Genomic DNA, 18,390 nt, shown 5'->3' on the forward strand with positions numbered 1-18,390 from the left:
AGGCGAACATATCCCATAGCGTGGAGGGATGGTAGTCAGGCGCTGACACGAGGGGGCAGCATTGTCTAATTAATAGAATGGAGATACATACATACAACACCACAATAATGTATTCTCGAAAATAGGTTTGCCCTGAATTTCAATGCTGTAAAGATTCACACACAGACACACATTTAAGACACTAGAAAACTAGTGTCTTAGATTTGTGTGTTTTTCATAACATACATTATTTCTGGGAGATTTAAAAGTAAATTATTAAGAAATTGGTGTATTTATTTTTTAATTGGGTTGAACATCAAAATGTGGCATGGGGTTACAAGTTTACAGTCGAGTACACCAATGTAATAAGCTCTATTCAGGTTTATTGTGTTTTATCCTCTTGATAGATAGGCATGTACAACTTCACGTATTGCCTATGTCAATAAAGACATCAATCAATCAATCAATCGATCTTTGTTTAATCTCTAATCTCACAGGAGGCACTGTGCTGATGGGACTCATCTCAACCGAGCAAGATCTTAAAGTGAGGAAGGCACTACTCTACTAGCCTAGCCTACACTTGCATGAATGGCATGCCCAGTGTATGGAACTCCAATCTCCCCCGGTCAAAAACTCAGACTGCTGCAAACTCGGCTTCTTCTATGCAACGGTGGAGTCCTGTTCATCTATACGGCAGTGAATGCTATGGACCCTGAAGCCAACCCTGCAGAAGTCTCTAGATGGGCGCTACACCAGAATGCTGCATGCAATATACTTGACATCAGCAAGAGTACACAGAGTTACCAACAAGATTCTGTACGAGGGAATACCAAGGGTGAGCCAGAATGAGACACTGCCAATGTCTCATTCTGGCAGTTCTTGCCAGCCAGCAAATTGGTGCTGTGGGAACCAACATGGGCAAAGTACCACTACCAACCAGCTGGCCATGAGTATGGAGAACCGGGATGACTGGAAGCAACGATGGAGGGCTTGTCTGAGGACTACCTGGACTCTGGAGAGATCTCTTAGGCGAGCCCTGGTTAAGAAGACACCACACGGCCTGGGCCGGCCGAGCGGTCCAGGCACCTAAGGCTGCGGTAATCCAGCCTGACAGCGTGTCGCGGGTTCGAGTCCCGATCCCGACGACCTATGCTGCATGTCTTCCCCCTCCTCATCTCTCTCCCCCTTTCCTGTCAAACTATACTGTGGTCTATCATTAAAGGCCTAAAAATATCGTTTAAAAAAGGGGGAAAAAAAGAGGACACCACACACATTAAAACATAAAGACATTATAAGTGAATACATAAATACCAATGATCTCAGCATTGAATCACAACAAATAACTAATAAACAAGCTGCCTCTATCCATGTCCATCCATCATTCATCCATCATTCATTAGCCACAGTGTTTTACAATTCAATTAGTCTCCTCCTCACATCAATAGTTGCCCTGACAACCAACCAGCCAACCACTGCGAGGTCGTCCCTCTGGACTATGGTATCTAGACTATTTTCAGTATTTTCCCACAGACTTTCACTTTAAGAAGGCGCGGCGGCGCGCCCACGTTGCAGTGAGTGTGGTGTGTTTATTGTAAATCTTAAAGTGGCACATGGATTGGAAACTATTACTATGGTCGAGCTGAGCTCAATACAGTTCTGCAGAAGGAAACGTGGGCTATAGAAATATAACATTATATGAAACTGGAATGCCATGGAGGGTGACTAGCAGAAGTGCTAAGTGCATGTGTTGCTGCTATAGTAGTTTGTCTGTACGACTATTTTTATCCTGCCAGTGGGCGAAAGTATACCTCTCCAGTCTCCAGTATGCGGCAGTGTGTGCGCGTGTGCGCCGCCACCACCACCACCACCACTACGGCGCACAGGGAAAGAATTTAGTGGAAGAAGTGATCGAAAGATCAAGTAGACATTTTTGACACATGCGTGACTGAAAAATAGAAACATCGATCATCATCAGACGTGGCCGCTAGTGTATATATACGAGCCAAGACACGAATTAAAGGTAAAATTAAATAATAACGAGGAGAGAGGGAGAGAGACGTGTGATGGAGGCATCGCCGGGAACGTGAGCCGGCTCGCGGAGCGCACCTTACCACCACCCCCACCACCCACCGGGAGGGAAGCCAGACGAAGACGGACTGGACTGGGATGGCAGCGTCCAGCAGTTCGAGCCTGTCCGGTTCATCACTGTCATCTGGTGAGTCAATAGAAGAAGCTACACTATTGAATTAGGCTAATTCGACGACTGTCACTATACAATATGCAGCCCAAAGGCGCATAGGGCGGTAGGCTATTTCAATCAATGGATAATGTGCTTTATGTGGCATTATTGTTATTATCGTCGTTGTTGTTAGCCTATATAATAATAATAATAATAATAATAATTATTATTATTATAGGCCTACGGTATACAAGTTGCTGGTAGAGCAATAATCCACAAACGTAACAAATTGGCAATGCCATGATGCGCGTGGAAATGCTCGCACGAATCAAACTTTTTTTTTTTTTTTTTTTTTACATACACCCCTCCCAACATCTACAAATGATAGCCTACATGCATGATGGTGCGCCTTTCATGAGGTGATGAGGGGACCTATTATGAATATGATTTCCTTGTATTTTCCTTGTTATTTAATAACTCTCTTCTTACGATTCAGCTCCGAAAAAGGGCGGCATGTATAAGGGATCAAATAGCTCTCCATAATAATGACTCCTATTCTCCGAATAATTAACGATTCGATTCCCCCTCTCGGCCACAAACCGCACCGTGCTGCACTGAGTGATGGAAACTAAGACCGGAGGGCAGGCAGCGGTTCTCTCATGTGACACATAGACTGGGACCGTGAGGTTTTACACAGTCTGCTATGGTTCTGACATGGTGTAGCCAGCGTGGGGGTTTGGTTTTTGGATGGTATCATTCATTACATTGTCAATTATCCCCACAATTCCCTTGTTGACTTTCCATTCGGTTAAAAGTCCTACTATTCGGTTGCTATAGTAGGACAGCAACTGTCCTACTATAGCAGTCTGCCAGTTTTCCAAAACACTGCCCAGTCCAAGACAGACGCATGGGGCTCATTATGTGATATTTTGAAAAAATGGTCCAGTGATACAATATAGTGCATATACTATCGTGGAGCCCCTAAGTTAATTAATTCCCTTTTTTGGAAACAATGGACAATAAAAAAGTGAGTTATTCTCTCTCTCTCTCCCTCTGTTATATAGGCTAAATGAGCCAAATTCTCATGGTAAGTAACACCCAAATCCCAATGTGAACCCGCAATGGGGTTGCAGCTGTTCAAACACACCCATAATGAGCCAGCAGTGCAGTTCCACCACGCGACGTCTTAAAGCTTGTCGCTCTGGGGCTGACACTGACAGTCAAGAGATTGCTGGGTGTAAAGTACACAGTGCGCTATCACACACAGCACCGCTGCCTTTATATTGTGACCACACAAGAGTGTGTGTGTGTGTGTGTGTGTGTCTGTCTGTCTGTCTGTCTGTCTGTCTGTCTGTCTGTCTGTCTGTCTGTCTGTCTGTCTGTCTGACTGAGGGGAGGAGAGGGGGTATGCTTGGAAGAGTCTGTTAACTCTAAATGTGATAACCTGCTTACGGCCTTACACACACCTAAATACAACTCCACCCATCGCAGTACTATACTAGCCACAATTTGAAAGGAGTTGTTTGTAGCCTTTTTGAGTGGTGCAACCACTCCTACAAGCAGCAATGTCCGTGTACCTGTGTGTGTATGTACCTGTGTGTGTACCTGTTTGTTTGTATGTATGTATAAGTGAGCACAAGTATGTGACTTAATAATAGCAGTAGGGGGCGCCAGAAACGGTGAGAGGGGTAGTAGCAGCAATGTCCGTGTACCTGTGTGTGTGTGTGTGTGTGTGTGTGTGTACCTGTTTGTATGTATAAGTGAGCACGAGTATGTGACTTAATAATAGCAGTAGGGGGCGCCAGAAACAGTGAGAGGGGTAGTGCTGTGTCTCTAATGAGAGAGAGTGAGAGAGAGAGAGAGAGAGAGAGAGGGGGGGGGGGGGGGGGGAATTGCGCCATTCAGTTCACACGTGTGTGATTTTTTTACTTACAAAGCAACAATCCTTGTTAATGCTATACATACTGTAGGTCTGCCATTAAGGGTGAGCAAGCATAGTAGGCCGTGTTTATGTAGCATTTTTCCTCATTCTCCTCGCGTACCCCCCAAACCCAACCGTACCGCACAACCCCACAAGCTGGCATCATATTTCCCCCCAGCCAAGGCACTGCCCCAGTGAGAGCAACAGACACACGGTGTTTCCGAGCTGATCTTCTTTCATGCCTCCGCGTTACTGAGCGCGCTGGAGTCTCGGCATTCTGACCACTGCGTCTTTAAGAGGAAAGTCTTTTTCTTACTGTGGCTGCAGAGGGCTGTCATTACCGCCGGGCCCCTCAATGTAATTATCAGAGCTTTGCGAGCTGTGTGTCCATGCCAAGGATGGAGTGGTGGTCACAAGGGTATCATTATTTTCCTGCAGTTATGTTTTTTTTTTCTTTCTTTTGAGTCGCACACAACATTAGAATAATCTCTTCTTTGAGGGGCGTTGTTGACGGTATTGTCTGCATTTGAGCTTCATATATTAACTTCTAGTCTCTCTCTCTCTCTCTCTCTCTCTCTCTCTCTCTCTCTCTCTCTCTGAGCTCAGGCTATAAGTTGAAAAGAACTTTTAACATTGGGGACATCCCCAGATAGTTCTACAGAGGAACTTATTTCTTTTTTGTATTACTTTGAGGCTGTTTTCTCTTTGAAAAGGCATACCTGGAGTAACAGCAGGTGGGGATATGGTTCATTCAAGTCCACCACAGGCAGAGTTCATTGGGTTCTCTAAGTGTGTGTGTGTGTGTGTGTGTGTGTGTGTGTGAGAGTGACAGAAAGTGAGAACAAGAGCGGTCGGTTGGGCTGGGGAGGGAATTATAGGTGTGAGTGAGATCTTCTTCTGTACTTTTATTGGCCACTTCCTGAGTGACTGAGTGGAGTGTGTGCACGTGCGTTCTTAGCATTATGCTTGTAGTATTCTATTTAACAATAGCAGCCTATATCTGTGTGGAGTTTGCATGTTCTCCCCGTGTCCCCTAGGGTAGGTACCCTCTAAAAAAAAACATGCGGTAATCCTGGTCTCTTAGAAATGCCTCTCCCTGGCCCGCCTGATGGAGGGGAAAGGAACTGGTTGGAATAACTTCCACACACTATACGTCCCAACCCGGGAAACTCCCCCCTGTCAGGTGAAAAGAAGCGGCTTGGACTCCTCATGCATGGAAGGAAGCCTGAGGTCAGTCCGTTGCTCTCCCCAGGTTGGCAAAGCGAGTGTAGCGGCCTCTAGGATTACACAGTCAATTGTGTAACTTGGTGGAAAAAGTGGGTTACAAAGATTTAAAAAAAAAACCTCACAATAGCAGCCTATAATAAAAAACTTTAAAGCAACGGTGCCTTGGAAAATGGCACAATCACGAGCCGGAATAGGTTGCCTATATACCCGTCCAGATCTTATAATAAGCAGCAACTCTGAATGATCTAATGAAAAATGAAAAGAGAGAAATAATCTGATATGTTTTGCAACCGTCCGCTGTCCCTGGAAATATCATTTGCGGCCGTGCTGCCTGCATGCCGGCGGCACGGCGCTCTAAGGTCAGCGGGGAGACTCCTACACATTCCTGAGTGTAAAAAGCATGACGATCTCAGGAAATAAAGCACGATGATCTCAGGAAATAAAGCATTAAATAGAAGTTATGAAGTCACGAACCCCCCCCCCCCCCCCCCCCCTTCCACTCCCAGTCCTTCAGTTGGGTTATACGTTTCTGTTGTGTCACTCACATGCTGCTCCACATTTTATCGCTGTCGCTTCACAGCTAGAAGGTCCCGGGTTCGATTCCCGCTGGGGGACATTGGGCGCTATGGGAGCTGGTGTTCTGCGTCATACCCGAGGTGGGGTTTGGCATGCAGAAGGGCCCTTCTGTGTGGAGTTTGTATGTTCTCCCCGTGTCCCCTAGGGTATAGGTATACCCTCACAAGAAATTGAGGTGAGAGGAACTGGTTGGAATAACGTGATCCTTAATCCACGCGTTACGTCCTACAAGGGAACCACGCCCCATGCTCACTCCTCATGCATTGAAGAAAGCGTGAGCGTGAAAAATGGGTTACGAAATCGTGGGATAAAAAAAGAAAATGTCCTTGTTGTCAGCGAGCGGTTACTATGACGATGGAATCCGTTGTGTCAGTGCGTACCTTTTTGTCAGAGTACTTAAGTTCAGTACTGGTTTAGTGATCAGAGCAACTTGGTGGCCACGCTATGACGTAGGTACTAAATGGCGTCACGTTGGTCACATCACGAGATCTCCACGTATACAGGGACGGACACGCGGATCGTGGGTGACGCTCATCCCGTTCGCCTCACTCGCGTCGCATCGTTTGCGATGCTCTGTGTGAATTTGCGCGCGTTCGCTTTATAGCATTGACTTTGCATGCAATCGTGGTGCACGCTGATGTGACGCTCCCGGTGGGGAGTCGGCGATACACGCGTGTTCATGAGAGATGCGACAGGAGGACTCGAGTATGCACTCGCTCACAGAGATTTGTAATATAGATCTATAGAGATCAATGTCGGGTCCTTTCCGGGATGACTTGAGAGAGGGATTTGTCATGGATGGAATATTCATTGGAATTGGAAACAATTATCTTTTTCCTTTGCTTCTATTGTAGACAGGAGAGTGTAGAAGTATAGAGAGATTTGAGTGAGGGAGAGCCGTGCAACACAGAATTGAACCGACGAGGATGTTTTGCGTTGATGTAATCGATGCAGAATTCCAGCCATCTACCTTTTTGTTTGCACCTCCCAACACACTCACGTGACATGTATATATGCCCTTCCCCGTCCATTCACACATATTTTGGGAATGACGTCGCTGTAGCTAAAATAAATCTCTGATGGCCCCTTCCATTTAACCCATTTTGGGCGGGAACCCCTTTTGGTGTTTTTAGCATTATGTTATACTTTAGCTATTGAAAAATAGCAGATCTACAAGCTCATAGCGCGGCACCGAGTGCCGCTCTACGAGCTTGTAGGTCTGCTATTTTTTGAAAAATCGTGAAAATGTGGGTCCTTGATATGAAATATTGATCACCACTGATACAGAAACATTTCAGCCCACCCAGTGTCAGATAAACACACCGCCAGAGAACCTCTGACAGAGATACCAAAATACTGTACCAGTCCGAGATTGTATGTGTGGAGTGTCTGTAACTGTCTGGAGATGCCGGACGGTTTATGAAAGCTCGGATAATGCAGCACATTCATTGGGAGCTTGCAGATTGGATTATTATACTATTCACCGAATGGTTATTGTTGGCACTCGACACCACCGTACCGCACAGTATAAATAGATACAGTAGCTGTGTGTGTGTGTGTGTGTGTGATTGTGTGTGTGTGGTGTAGAAGCAATCTGGAGATGCTGGTTTTGAGGGGCAGAGTAAACCACAGATGGTCTCTCTGCAGGAGGGCCTCGTGTGTGTGTGTACAATTCTATATGTGCGTGCGTGCGCGCACACATAGTATGTGTCCACATTCAGCCTGTGTGTGTACTGTGTGTGTACTGTACAGTATGTGTTTGTGACCCTGAATGTGTGTACTGTATATCGTTGCTGTTGGGAGGAAACCTCATAACTCCATTTTTGAGGTTTTTGAATTTTCTTTGGGGCATAAACCAGTGCTATTGAACACCCTTTACGTGTGTGTGTTTACTGTGTTGTTTTGAAAATATTGAACCAATGGAAAGTAGTAAACTGTGCTTTGGACAAAACCTCTTAACTCCACCACCTCTATACCCCTCTCATGGAAGTAATTGACAAATATATAAAGTTACAACACCAACTTTGATGAGGCTGTATTGCTTTGATTTTAAAATATGGTTTTCTTAATTTTCTGAAAAAATTATATTTTTCATTTCCTTAAAAAGAAATATTCTTTTAAATTCTTTAAATTCTTTAAATTTCCAGCTTTATTTTTTTTTGAGTTATGAGGTTTCCTCCCAACAGCAGAGATATGGTAATTGTATTTATACAGCGCCCCTTTCCCCCAAAGTGCTGTGCAATGTGCATTACATTCACACAATCACACTCCGATGGTGGTAAGGAAGTAGGTCGGGAGTGGCTTATTGTCGGTATCAGCCGGTAACACGCGTTACAATTGCCTATAGACCCCTGGGAGAGTCTATCCCCGTTACAATGCGCTATAGACCCCTGGTCTATAGCAATTAGGGCCGGGGTTCAGTGTCTTGCTCAAGGACACTTCGACACTAAGCCAGGAGGAGCTGAGGATCGAACCGGGAACCTTACGATTCCCAAAACGGCTACTTTTAACTCCTGCGTCACTGCCAGTACATGTGTTTGTTGGTTTGTGCTGCTGTGCTGCTGTGCGTGCGTGCGTGCGCGCTCGCACATCTCCATATGGGTAGGATGACAAGGATGTCTCTCAGAGCATAATGCTGCGCGGCTGTCAGTTTATGGATTGTGTGGTTTTATGTAGAGAAAACGTCTAACATCCTTCATTAACAATGAGCTGAGATGATACCGCGGTGCTGTTCATAACTCACAACTGCTTTAACTAGACTACTGAGAGCTACTGGCTACATTAATATGCACAGAACACACAACAACAATAGCCTGATTTATTCTTAATTGCATAGCTGGGTTTATAGCAATTTACAATTTACAATTTAGGCATTTAGCAGACGCTCTTAATCCAGAGCGACTTACATTTGAGCAAAAACAAAAGCATGGGAATACATCACATAAAAGTATTTATCATGAAACATGCGTAAGCTAAGAAAGTAACAGTGGAATATCTATATAGTGAAACTATACATACACTTATACATATAAACTATACATCTTTACTACTATGCTATACATGTGTACTATGGCGTGCTATGACTACATACAATACAATTACAGTGCTGTCTACATAACATGCTATAAGTCTGTATCAAATGCTATATAATCCAACAGAAATGCTATCTAAGGGTTTAGGGTAAGTGCTATGGGCCATGATGGAGTCTGAAAAGGTGGGTCTTCAGGCTACGGCGGAAGATTGGGAGTGATGCTGCAGTTCTGACTGCAATGGGAAGTGCATTCCACAGTTTTGGAGCCAGAAGGAAGAAGAGTTTGGGACGTGTGGAGCGTTGTCCCGGCGTTTTTAGTGAGGGTACTTCCAGCTTCCCTGCGTTGGCTGATCTGAGTGCGCGGGAGGGTTTGTAGGGTTCAATCATACTTGTAAGATATGGGGGAGCCATACCTTTGGTTGCTTTGAATGCCAGCATCAGAGTTTTGTATTCTGTGCGGGCAGCGACCGGGAGCCAGTGGAGGGAGCGGAGCAGGGGGGAGACATGTGAGAATTTTGGCTGGTTGAAGACCAAGCGAGCTGCTGCATTTTGGATCAGCTGGAGAGGCTTAAGTGCACATGCTGGTAGACCAGTAAGGAGGGAGTTACAATAGTCGAGTTTTGACAAGACTGTTGTCTGGATTAGGAGCTGGGCTGATTCCTGGGTGAGGAACGGTCTAATTCGTCGTATGTTATAGAGTGTGAACCTACAGGATCGAGTGACAGCTGTGATGTGAGCTTTGAACGAGAGCTGACTGTCCAGGATAACACCATATGTGAGCTTATAGCAGATCTATAAGCTCACAATGTGTTGCGCTGTGCCATGCTGTTGTTGTTGTGGGCTTGTACTTTGTGTAATGCATACATAGCCTGTAGCTTGATATAGATTGATTGAACCTCTGATGAATGTAAGACTCCAGAAATCTAGATTAAGGATTATGTGTTAAACCAGGTTTTGTTTACACGGATTGCAACCTTCTGTAGTTCAGTCAGACAACTCACGAATAGATTAAACAATATTTATTGCAGAATGAGTAATGAGTGTGCATATGATATTTGACTTGGCGTTCGGCTCTGCTGGATTTCTCCCTGCTCGGCATGATTAAGCAACATCATAAAACATAAGAGCAGGAAGATAGATATACAATAACCCCCCCATGGGGAGCATAGATAGCAGAGCCCACCGGTGGTGCTGGGGTGGTGGTGGGAGAAAACATCACATACAACCGGGAACCATGAGCAGAGGAAGGCAGGAAGAGCATGGAGTCTAGTGAGCTTAAGTAGCCTGCCCACTTAGTCAGCTGACTGCCGCATCGGCGAATGACGTGTGAGACTTGCACACACGTATACTCCCACATAGTAATGCAGCATGTTAACCCCTTGAGCATAGTATGGGCCTTTGAGCATGACAAGAACCTCCCTTGAGGTTGACTGACTGAACTGACTCCACCGCTCCGCGCGCTGCATTTGATTAGTAGTCAGTGGCTCACAACGGCCTAAAAGTCTAATATGTCCCCCGCCCCGAGTCAGGGAATTTCCTTTGGCTTGGCTTTCCACGCGAGAGACCTGGGTGACCACTGAGTAACCTTTTAAGTGTGATTTATATTTGGCTGTCGTGCTGGTGTTGTAGAGAGTGCGACATGTTGTGCACAACAACGAAGGGTGTAGGTAAATCAGGCATTACGATGTTAAATAAATTAAAATTAACCGGATGAATCACATTTTACATGACAGTTGCTATAGTCTGGGGGCAGTGGTCCTTGGGGGGGGGGGGGGGGGGGTTCCAGGTGGACCCTAGCTAAATCATGGAGAGTTGGTAACCATAACCAAATGGACCCTTATATAGATCTTTTAACTCTTGAGAGCGTAATATGAAACCACGTTAAATGTTATTCTCTCAAGAGTTAAATTATCGTAAAATTATCGTTAAATAATCTGCATTTACAAGAAGTCTACACATTTAGAGAACGTAGAATAATTGTTATTTGATCAACATTTGCCCTGTTATCTCTCCTATGGTACCGATATCAATACAGCATGGAATTATGGACAAAATCTATATCCAACGATAACAATTCTTATTATTCTTATTTTTGGGGTCTGAGAGGCTAAACGACATCAGAACGGTGGTCCATGGCTTAAATGCCAAATTAATAATGGGCCCTTGATATGAAAAAGGTTGAAAACCACTGGTCTGGGTCTGGGGCATCGCCTTGATCGGGTTAGGATCTAATGATTGTGTGTGTAGCCTATATAATCCTAGCAGCTTTGCGCTGTGTGTGTGTGTGCGCACACCCCCCACTGCCTCTACACACACAGAATCGTCCTGCTGTGTGTGTGTGTGTGTGTGTGTGTGTGTGTGTGTGTGTGTGTGTGTGTGTGTGGCGGTTGATTTATCTCCGTGCTGAAGGTTATACCTCTGTGGATGAAGTCTTAAACAATCTTGATCTTTATTCATCTCGTATTCTCTGTCCTCTCCAACGGTAGCAAACGGACAACGGTGGTTATTTTTTATCGAATGCCTCTGACTGGTTGGGGTAATGGAGGGCGCCACCATTAATATCTGTCTCCTCCAGGGGAAAAGATGCCACCACGACTGCTCCGCTATCTCAGATCCACCCGAATAAAAAACTAGACAAGACAGTGAAGACACAAACTCGGTCCCACCCCACTTTGGAATTCCCTTTGATGTCCTTCCTTGTGTTTCTGTGTGTGTGTGTGTGTGTGTGTGTGTGCATGTGTGTGCGCACGCGTGTATGACTGGTGTACTTTGTCTATTATGTATGTATGTGTGCTGGTGCTTGTGGCTGTGTGCTAGTGTGCTGGTGCAGTACTGTGTAGCCTTGCAAGCACGTGCACGTTCTTGCAATAAGTGTGTGCCAGAGTTTGCATCAGCTCACGACCCCCCCCCCCCCCCCCCCCCCCCCGCGCGCCCCTGCCCAATAACAACGCTCCCCCCCCCCGACCCGTTCTTCAAACCCCAGACTGCTGCGGGGATTCTTCAGACTTCAGATGGCATCAGTTATTAAACCAAATCAGATTGAAAAGAGCATATTTGGCAGCCGGCCAGATGAAATCACGTTCTTTTTAAAAACTGCGCTCTCCACTGGAATAATTCATCTGCGTCTGCCGGGCCGGTCGGTCCGAGCCGGCTGCCGCAGAGGCACTGTGACACAAAGCTCCTCTGTTTCTGAGGACAATACGGTTTCTTTTTTTATTTCTTTTCCCCTGACCTAATCGATGGTTTGTGAACCCAGACGTTCCCCCGGGAGGTTCCCCCATGCGCAGAGTACATGCCCTTAAAACGTCCACTTCTCCATAGATCTACAACGGCGTACACGTGTCCGCCGTCAATCAAATGAAATGCACCGATGGTTGAGATAAGAACCGATGGTTGAGATAAGATGAGAGATATACTTGGTTTGCGGCCGGCCTGAACCTGCATTGGGTTGCTTGCTTCGTCAGCGAGGGACGAGGGATAGTCTATACAGTACACGGGCTAGTAGAAACCACACAGAATAATAATTATTATTATTATAGTGCGGTTATAGTGGTTCTCAAGCATTTTAATTTCAAGGAAACTTGAAATAAATTGAGTTACAGACCTGTAAGGGTCTGTAGCGTGCGTGACGGTGTTGCTCACTGATAATAATAATAGCAGATCTATAAGCTCATAGTCTGAATGTACGAATCTGATCACTTGCGAATTGTATTTGGGAGAAAAAAAAATCATGTTTTCCTGTAGTCTACAATTTACAATTTAGGCATTTAGCAGACACTCTTAATCCAGAGCCATTTACAGTAAACGAGAGCAAAAACACGATAATACATCAAATGCATGAAAATAGTCATCATGAATCCTACGTAAGCCACGAACCTAACAGTGGAATATCTATATAATGAAACTATGCGCGCGTGACTATGGAGTGCTATATGTCTACACATAAATTGAGCCTATAGATAGATAGATAGTTTATTTGTCTCGGTCATGGTTTATCCAACATTATTACATACAAAGAAAAGGGGTTGACATGATACAGTTGACCGAAAAGGAAAGGGCTGAAGCCGAAGCTTATTATGCCCACCTGTTTGAGATTTCAACATTGCTGCATTTCTAATAAAAAGGATTAAACAAAATCATGTAGAAAGAAAAAAGATACAAAAAATCCTATGCATACACCTGTAAAGTCGTCGAGGCTATAGAAAGTCTATAGAAAGCCTAAGTGTACATCTAACTATAAATGTCTCTGTGCGTTTGTACGTACTGTATATGTCTGTAATCCACACGATGCTGATGAGGGCTTCATGTCTCCTAGCAACATTTTCTATAAAATCTATCAATGTAGTAGCTGTACAGTAGTTCATTTTGGGTGCAGTTACTGGCGTGTGCCGGCCGGGTACAGGCTTTAGTTCCGACATACCGCCATCATGTTCTGGTGACATGCAGTGCCAGTTTGAATGGGTATGGGACGCTGGAAGACAATATGGAGGAAATATGACGAACGCCTTGCAGTCTTATACTTGCTGGCTGCCAGTGTGAACAAGATGAGAACTATGTGAACTAGTGAGACATTATATAGCAATCACACATGCCCCCGAATGTCTCCCCTTCTCAAGTTTTCTCTGTCAATCACTCTCTCTTTTCCCCCCGGAGACAAACTTTCCTTCGCTCTGTGTCGCTCCCACAACACCCACGTACTCTATGCCTAAACAAAGACACAGCCATATTACACACAGTTATTGACTGCATTCACTCTCCGCAACTCTCTAACCTCACCTTAACCTCATTCATGTAATGAACCCTCAACCCTAAACTATAAAGACTTAATGGTATATGTGCTATACCAGGTGGGCCACCGGGGCTCTCTTATCTTTTGATGGTTTCTTCATCTCTATCATCTACATTTTATCCCCACGAGAACTGAAGTACCAGAGCAAACACACACACACATTCCTCCAGGTTCTTTATACATCCCCAAGGGGTTTCCACTAGCCTTTGAGTCCTATACCCTCAGGTGTGCTGTGTGTGCGTGCGTGTGCATGTGTGCGTGCTATTGATCTGGTGATAAATGTGCAGGGGGATGTTTTAAATGAAGACAGGCATATCTTCTGCACTTCGGCCGTGATTCATCGTTCACGTGATGCAACCAATTACTCTAGTTGTCAAATTGACTGTAACCGCACAGGGTTGATGTATGCGAGCGCCCGCCATCCATCACAGACACGCTGTGCTGTGCCTCGATAACATTAAAGCCTCCGAAAGAGAATTAAGTTTAGAACGTACAAATTGAATTCTGCGATAATAGATGATTGGGGACATCCAAATACAAAGTGGTACTCTGTGGAAATGAAGTGTTCTGTATACAGTATAGCAGCGCTTCTCTTTTGGATCAGGGCCCACTTTGAATATCGTGAAAGTGTCCGGGGGGGGGGGGGGGGATGAAAGGGTCCACCCCCTCGTTCTGACCACTGACCAATAGGATGGGTGCATTTCAGATCCGTGTCTATTTTAATGATCAATCAATTAATGCTGTTCCAGCCAGTGTTGATTTTGGCAGCAAATTTCTATTTTAGTTTTAAGTCATGGTCTACAAGACCTACAAGCTCGTAGCGCGGCACCGAGTGCCGCGCTACGAGCTTGTAGGTCTGCTATTTTTTTTTAATCACGGAAATGTGGTGCAAATCTTTGAATATATATTCTTTCAGAGCGAACGTATTTAACTCAAATCTTTGGGGGGTCCTTGACATGAAATAGTTTGAGAACCACTGACATAGAAACATGGGTCTTTCAGAAAACTGTCAGGATTTAGAAGATTTGGTTAATTGCGACAGTAGGTCACAGATTACTATGAAAACCTGCAAAACCTGGCAGTCCGCCCGCCTGCCGATCAGTCCGTCAGGCCACCATATATGGCCGTCAGTCCGTTACCGTTACGCCTCAATATATGGTCGACGCTCCATATATGGCCGACTCCATATACCCTTAGATCTCCATATATTGAGCTGACCTGTTCTGACATTCCATATGTTGATCCTTCCCCAACCCATCCTTCCTCTTCGATGTCTCCCTTTTGACTGATACCTGTCCATTTAAACTCTAGACGGGCTCGCCCCAAAGTTATTAGAGCCAGTGAAAACTAGAGTTCTCAACAGGCCCGAAGATTTAGGCCCGGTCCTACCTGGGCCCTCATCAAACCCTGCCCACTCAAGACACTGCCCCCGCTGCCACCATTAGATCTCCACATACGGAGCTGACCTGTTCTGACATTCCATAATGATCTGATCTACACGTGTAGAAGTAATGTAGAAGAATTGTTATTTTGATCAATGTTTTGCCTGTTATCTCTCCTATTCCTAATGGTACCAACATCAATACAGCATGGGATTGAACAAAAACATATCCAATGACATAACACAATATTCAAAGTCTTGTGTCTGAGAGGCTAAATATCATCAAATGGTGGTCCGTCGGCGTGGCTCAAATGCTGAATAAATAATGGCCCTTGATATGAACCCGGGGTTGAAAAGCACAGCTCTCTAGACTAGAGCATGAAAGATGCAGTGCAATGTGTTATCCAGGTGGCTCGCGCAGCACGTGTTCCTGCCATGTAGGCATCGACCCAACTGTGTGACAAGAGGCTCAGGAGGTAGAGGCAGGTCGTCCAATGATCCCTGGGTCGGCGGTTCGAATCCCGGCTCCTCCTCCTCCCGTCCACATGTCGAAGTGTCCTTGGGCAAGACAGACACTGAACCCTACGTTGCCTCCAATGAGTCGGTCGGTGCTAGCTTGCCACCGTCTGTGTGTGAATGTGGGAAGTGAGGACGCCGGCCTCGACTGTTCGCCGCTTCACCTCCCAATGTAGGAACGAATGAATCATTGATGAATGAACCATTGTAAAGCGCTTTTAGCACTTGGAAAAGCGCTATAAAAATGCAATTCATTATGTTGAGATGGGGTTGAATCGTGTCATCCCCTCTCTCTCTCTCTCTCTCTCTCTCTCTCTCTCTCTCTCTCTCGTACAGTATATGGATAGGCATAGGGCCAATGTCTGCCAGACATGCTTCTGATGCATGCATGTACTGTATATGCTCATACTGTCTATTTTTGAGAGGCGCTAGCCCCTCCTATACACAGGTTTAATGTTTGTCTTTAGTTCAATGTTTGTCTTGTAAACGCCATTGACAATGAAGGGAAGATTTACGTCTCTTTATTGTTAATGGCGTTTAATGTTTGTGTTTGCGCCGTTTGTTTTTACATCACCGTTACATCACCTAATCAACATGAGTTAGACTTTAATATATTAGCGCCCCTCACTTCACACGGGGGTGATTTTTCTGATCAATGTTTTTCTTCTTGCTTACTGTAAATCGCTCTGGATTAAAAGCGTCTGCCAAATGCCTAAATTGTTGTAATTGTAATCAAAGGGTTAATTAAAAAATCACACCCGTGTGAACCGAGTGGTGCAACAACCCCCCTCCCCCCCGCTCCTCTCCTCTCTCTCTCTCTCCTCTCTCTCTCTCTCTCTCTCTCTCTCTCTCTCTCTCTCTCTCTCTCTCTCTCTCTCTCTCTCTCTCTCTCTCTCATTAGCAGGCAACAATGCAGCACTAATACTATCTCTCTCTCTCTGTTTCTGGAAAACAGTGCCCCTACTGGTACTCAGTCATACTCGTGCTCATTAATACATACATGGGTGAACACATAGGTGAACACATAGGTGAACACGGACATTGCTGGTTGTAGGAGTGGTTGCACCACTCAAAAATCACTCAACAGTCAGTCGTTGGCTGACTAGTCAACCATTGTGAACCCATTCCCAGGCAGAATGCATTGTCTTGTGTGTCTTCCTCACTCTCTAAATCTGTGAGAATGTGAAGTGACACTGATCTTCCTTTGTTAGTCTTTGAACTGTGAGATTGCGACACTAACGACAGAGTAAGGCCACTGACCTAGTAGTAGCTACCCGTCCTCATTCCCGTGTCACTCACACGCCGCCCATCCAGTCTGTGTGTAGATCAAGAACCTGACAGAGACGTTCCAACTCGCGTGTGGTATTTTTAGCCCTTGCCTCATTAGCTGGCATTCCAGGAACGTCAGAACAGGCTGGCAGGGCCTAATCACACGATCAACCATCGAAGACATCAGCCGCTTAATCATCATACCACCACACACCGCTTTCTCTCCCCCCCCACCCCGAGGGAATAAAGAATAATCTCCTGGGTGTCACGTTTTTGGAATGATATCTCCTTTCCGTCATTTAATTAAATGGCATTGTTTGAACCTGTTTGTTTGTTTGTGCCCCCTGGGTAAGGCAGGTAGACCTTTTTCTTTATTCATCAGTTGGAGCTTCACCCAGCAGATGGCTCATACATAGTCTGGAGTTTCGGTGGTGAGGTGACCACCGAACTACAACATGACGTCACAAGCCAGCGGTGAAGAGCAAACCACCGCCACCGCTCCAGCCCTTCTCTCTGTTTTTTACTCCCCACCGCTCAACGTTATTTCAGCTCCGGTGGTCAGCTCACCACCGGAGTGGTGGTCATCTCACCACCGAAAATCCAGACTATGAATATCGGCCTTAACGATGAGCGCGGTGGGGCTGTTGGGGAAGTCTCTTGCTCAGGGACACTTCAGCACATGTACAACTGGACAGAATGGGGGTTCAACTACATGAATCCCACTGTCCCTATTCCGGGGCGAACAGGCAGTGAAAATATCCCATTTACGAGATTGATTGATTGAAGTATGTATTAACAGATTGGAGATTTACAGTACGTTTCAAGCACAACTGTTAACTGTGGACGACACCATAAAGCATTACACTTGTTTACAATGGGGTCCACCGTGTTCAATTCATCATGACATTTAGAGACGTACAAATATACACTTACTTCTATATAGCCACAATCAGGAAATCATTATAGAGGAGGTAAAAAGGTAAAAATACATATAGTGAGGGGTAAAAGGTGGGTGGGGGAATCAGATTTTACGGGGGCAGCCGTCCGTAGGTGCCCTTTGATAGCGGTAGATCACAACGAGTTGCGTCGCAAAAGCGTACGGGGACAAACGGAGAGGAACAAGTATAGCGCCCTGGGGAACACCGGTCAACTTAGTATAGTATTTATAATAAATAGTAATAGTAGTAATTGTAATATTCTGCCCTACAAAGCCAATGTGCAGTCTGTGTTTTTGGACAAATTATTTGTGTATCCCAAAAGTTAAATTAGCCTTCGTGTTTTTGGGAGATCAAATTCCCTCAACAGATATACAATTAGTGTGATATCGTTTGTACCGATATCTCGTTTGGCTGACCAGTTGAAACACTTTTTAAACACTTGTCAGTTAAAATCTGCTTTTGGCTTTGTAGTAGGGCAGTATTGACCCCGGTAACACGGTATGCTAAAAAAACCCAACAACAAGCATGTCTTTATCGATCGGCCTTTCGTCAGACTACAGCGAACAGAACGGAACACAAAGTGT

At 45.2% G+C, this 18,390-nt stretch overlaps 1 protein-coding gene across 3 annotated transcripts in view; it reads left to right on the forward strand.

Moving 5' to 3' along the window:
- Positions 1-1,292: 1,292 nt before the first annotated feature.
- Positions 1,293-18,390, forward strand: part of chn2 (chimerin 2) — a 76,390-nt gene continuing 59,292 nt past the window's right edge. For all 3 annotated transcript variants that reach the window (XR_014569069.1, XM_083761581.1, XM_083761582.1), the window contains exon 1: positions 1,293-2,194. Coding sequence is in view for 2 of the 3 variants with exons in the window: in XM_083761581.1 (XP_083617707.1) it covers positions 2,146-2,194 (49 nt within the window). In the remaining variant the exon portion in view is untranslated. The remainder of the gene's footprint in view (positions 2,195-18,390) is intronic.

The sequence above is a fragment of the Protomyctophum parallelum genome (genome assembly GCF_964188405.1).
Source record: "Protomyctophum parallelum genome assembly, chromosome: 3".
NCBI classification, from domain to species: domain Eukaryota; kingdom Metazoa; phylum Chordata; class Actinopteri; order Myctophiformes; family Myctophidae; genus Protomyctophum; species Protomyctophum parallelum.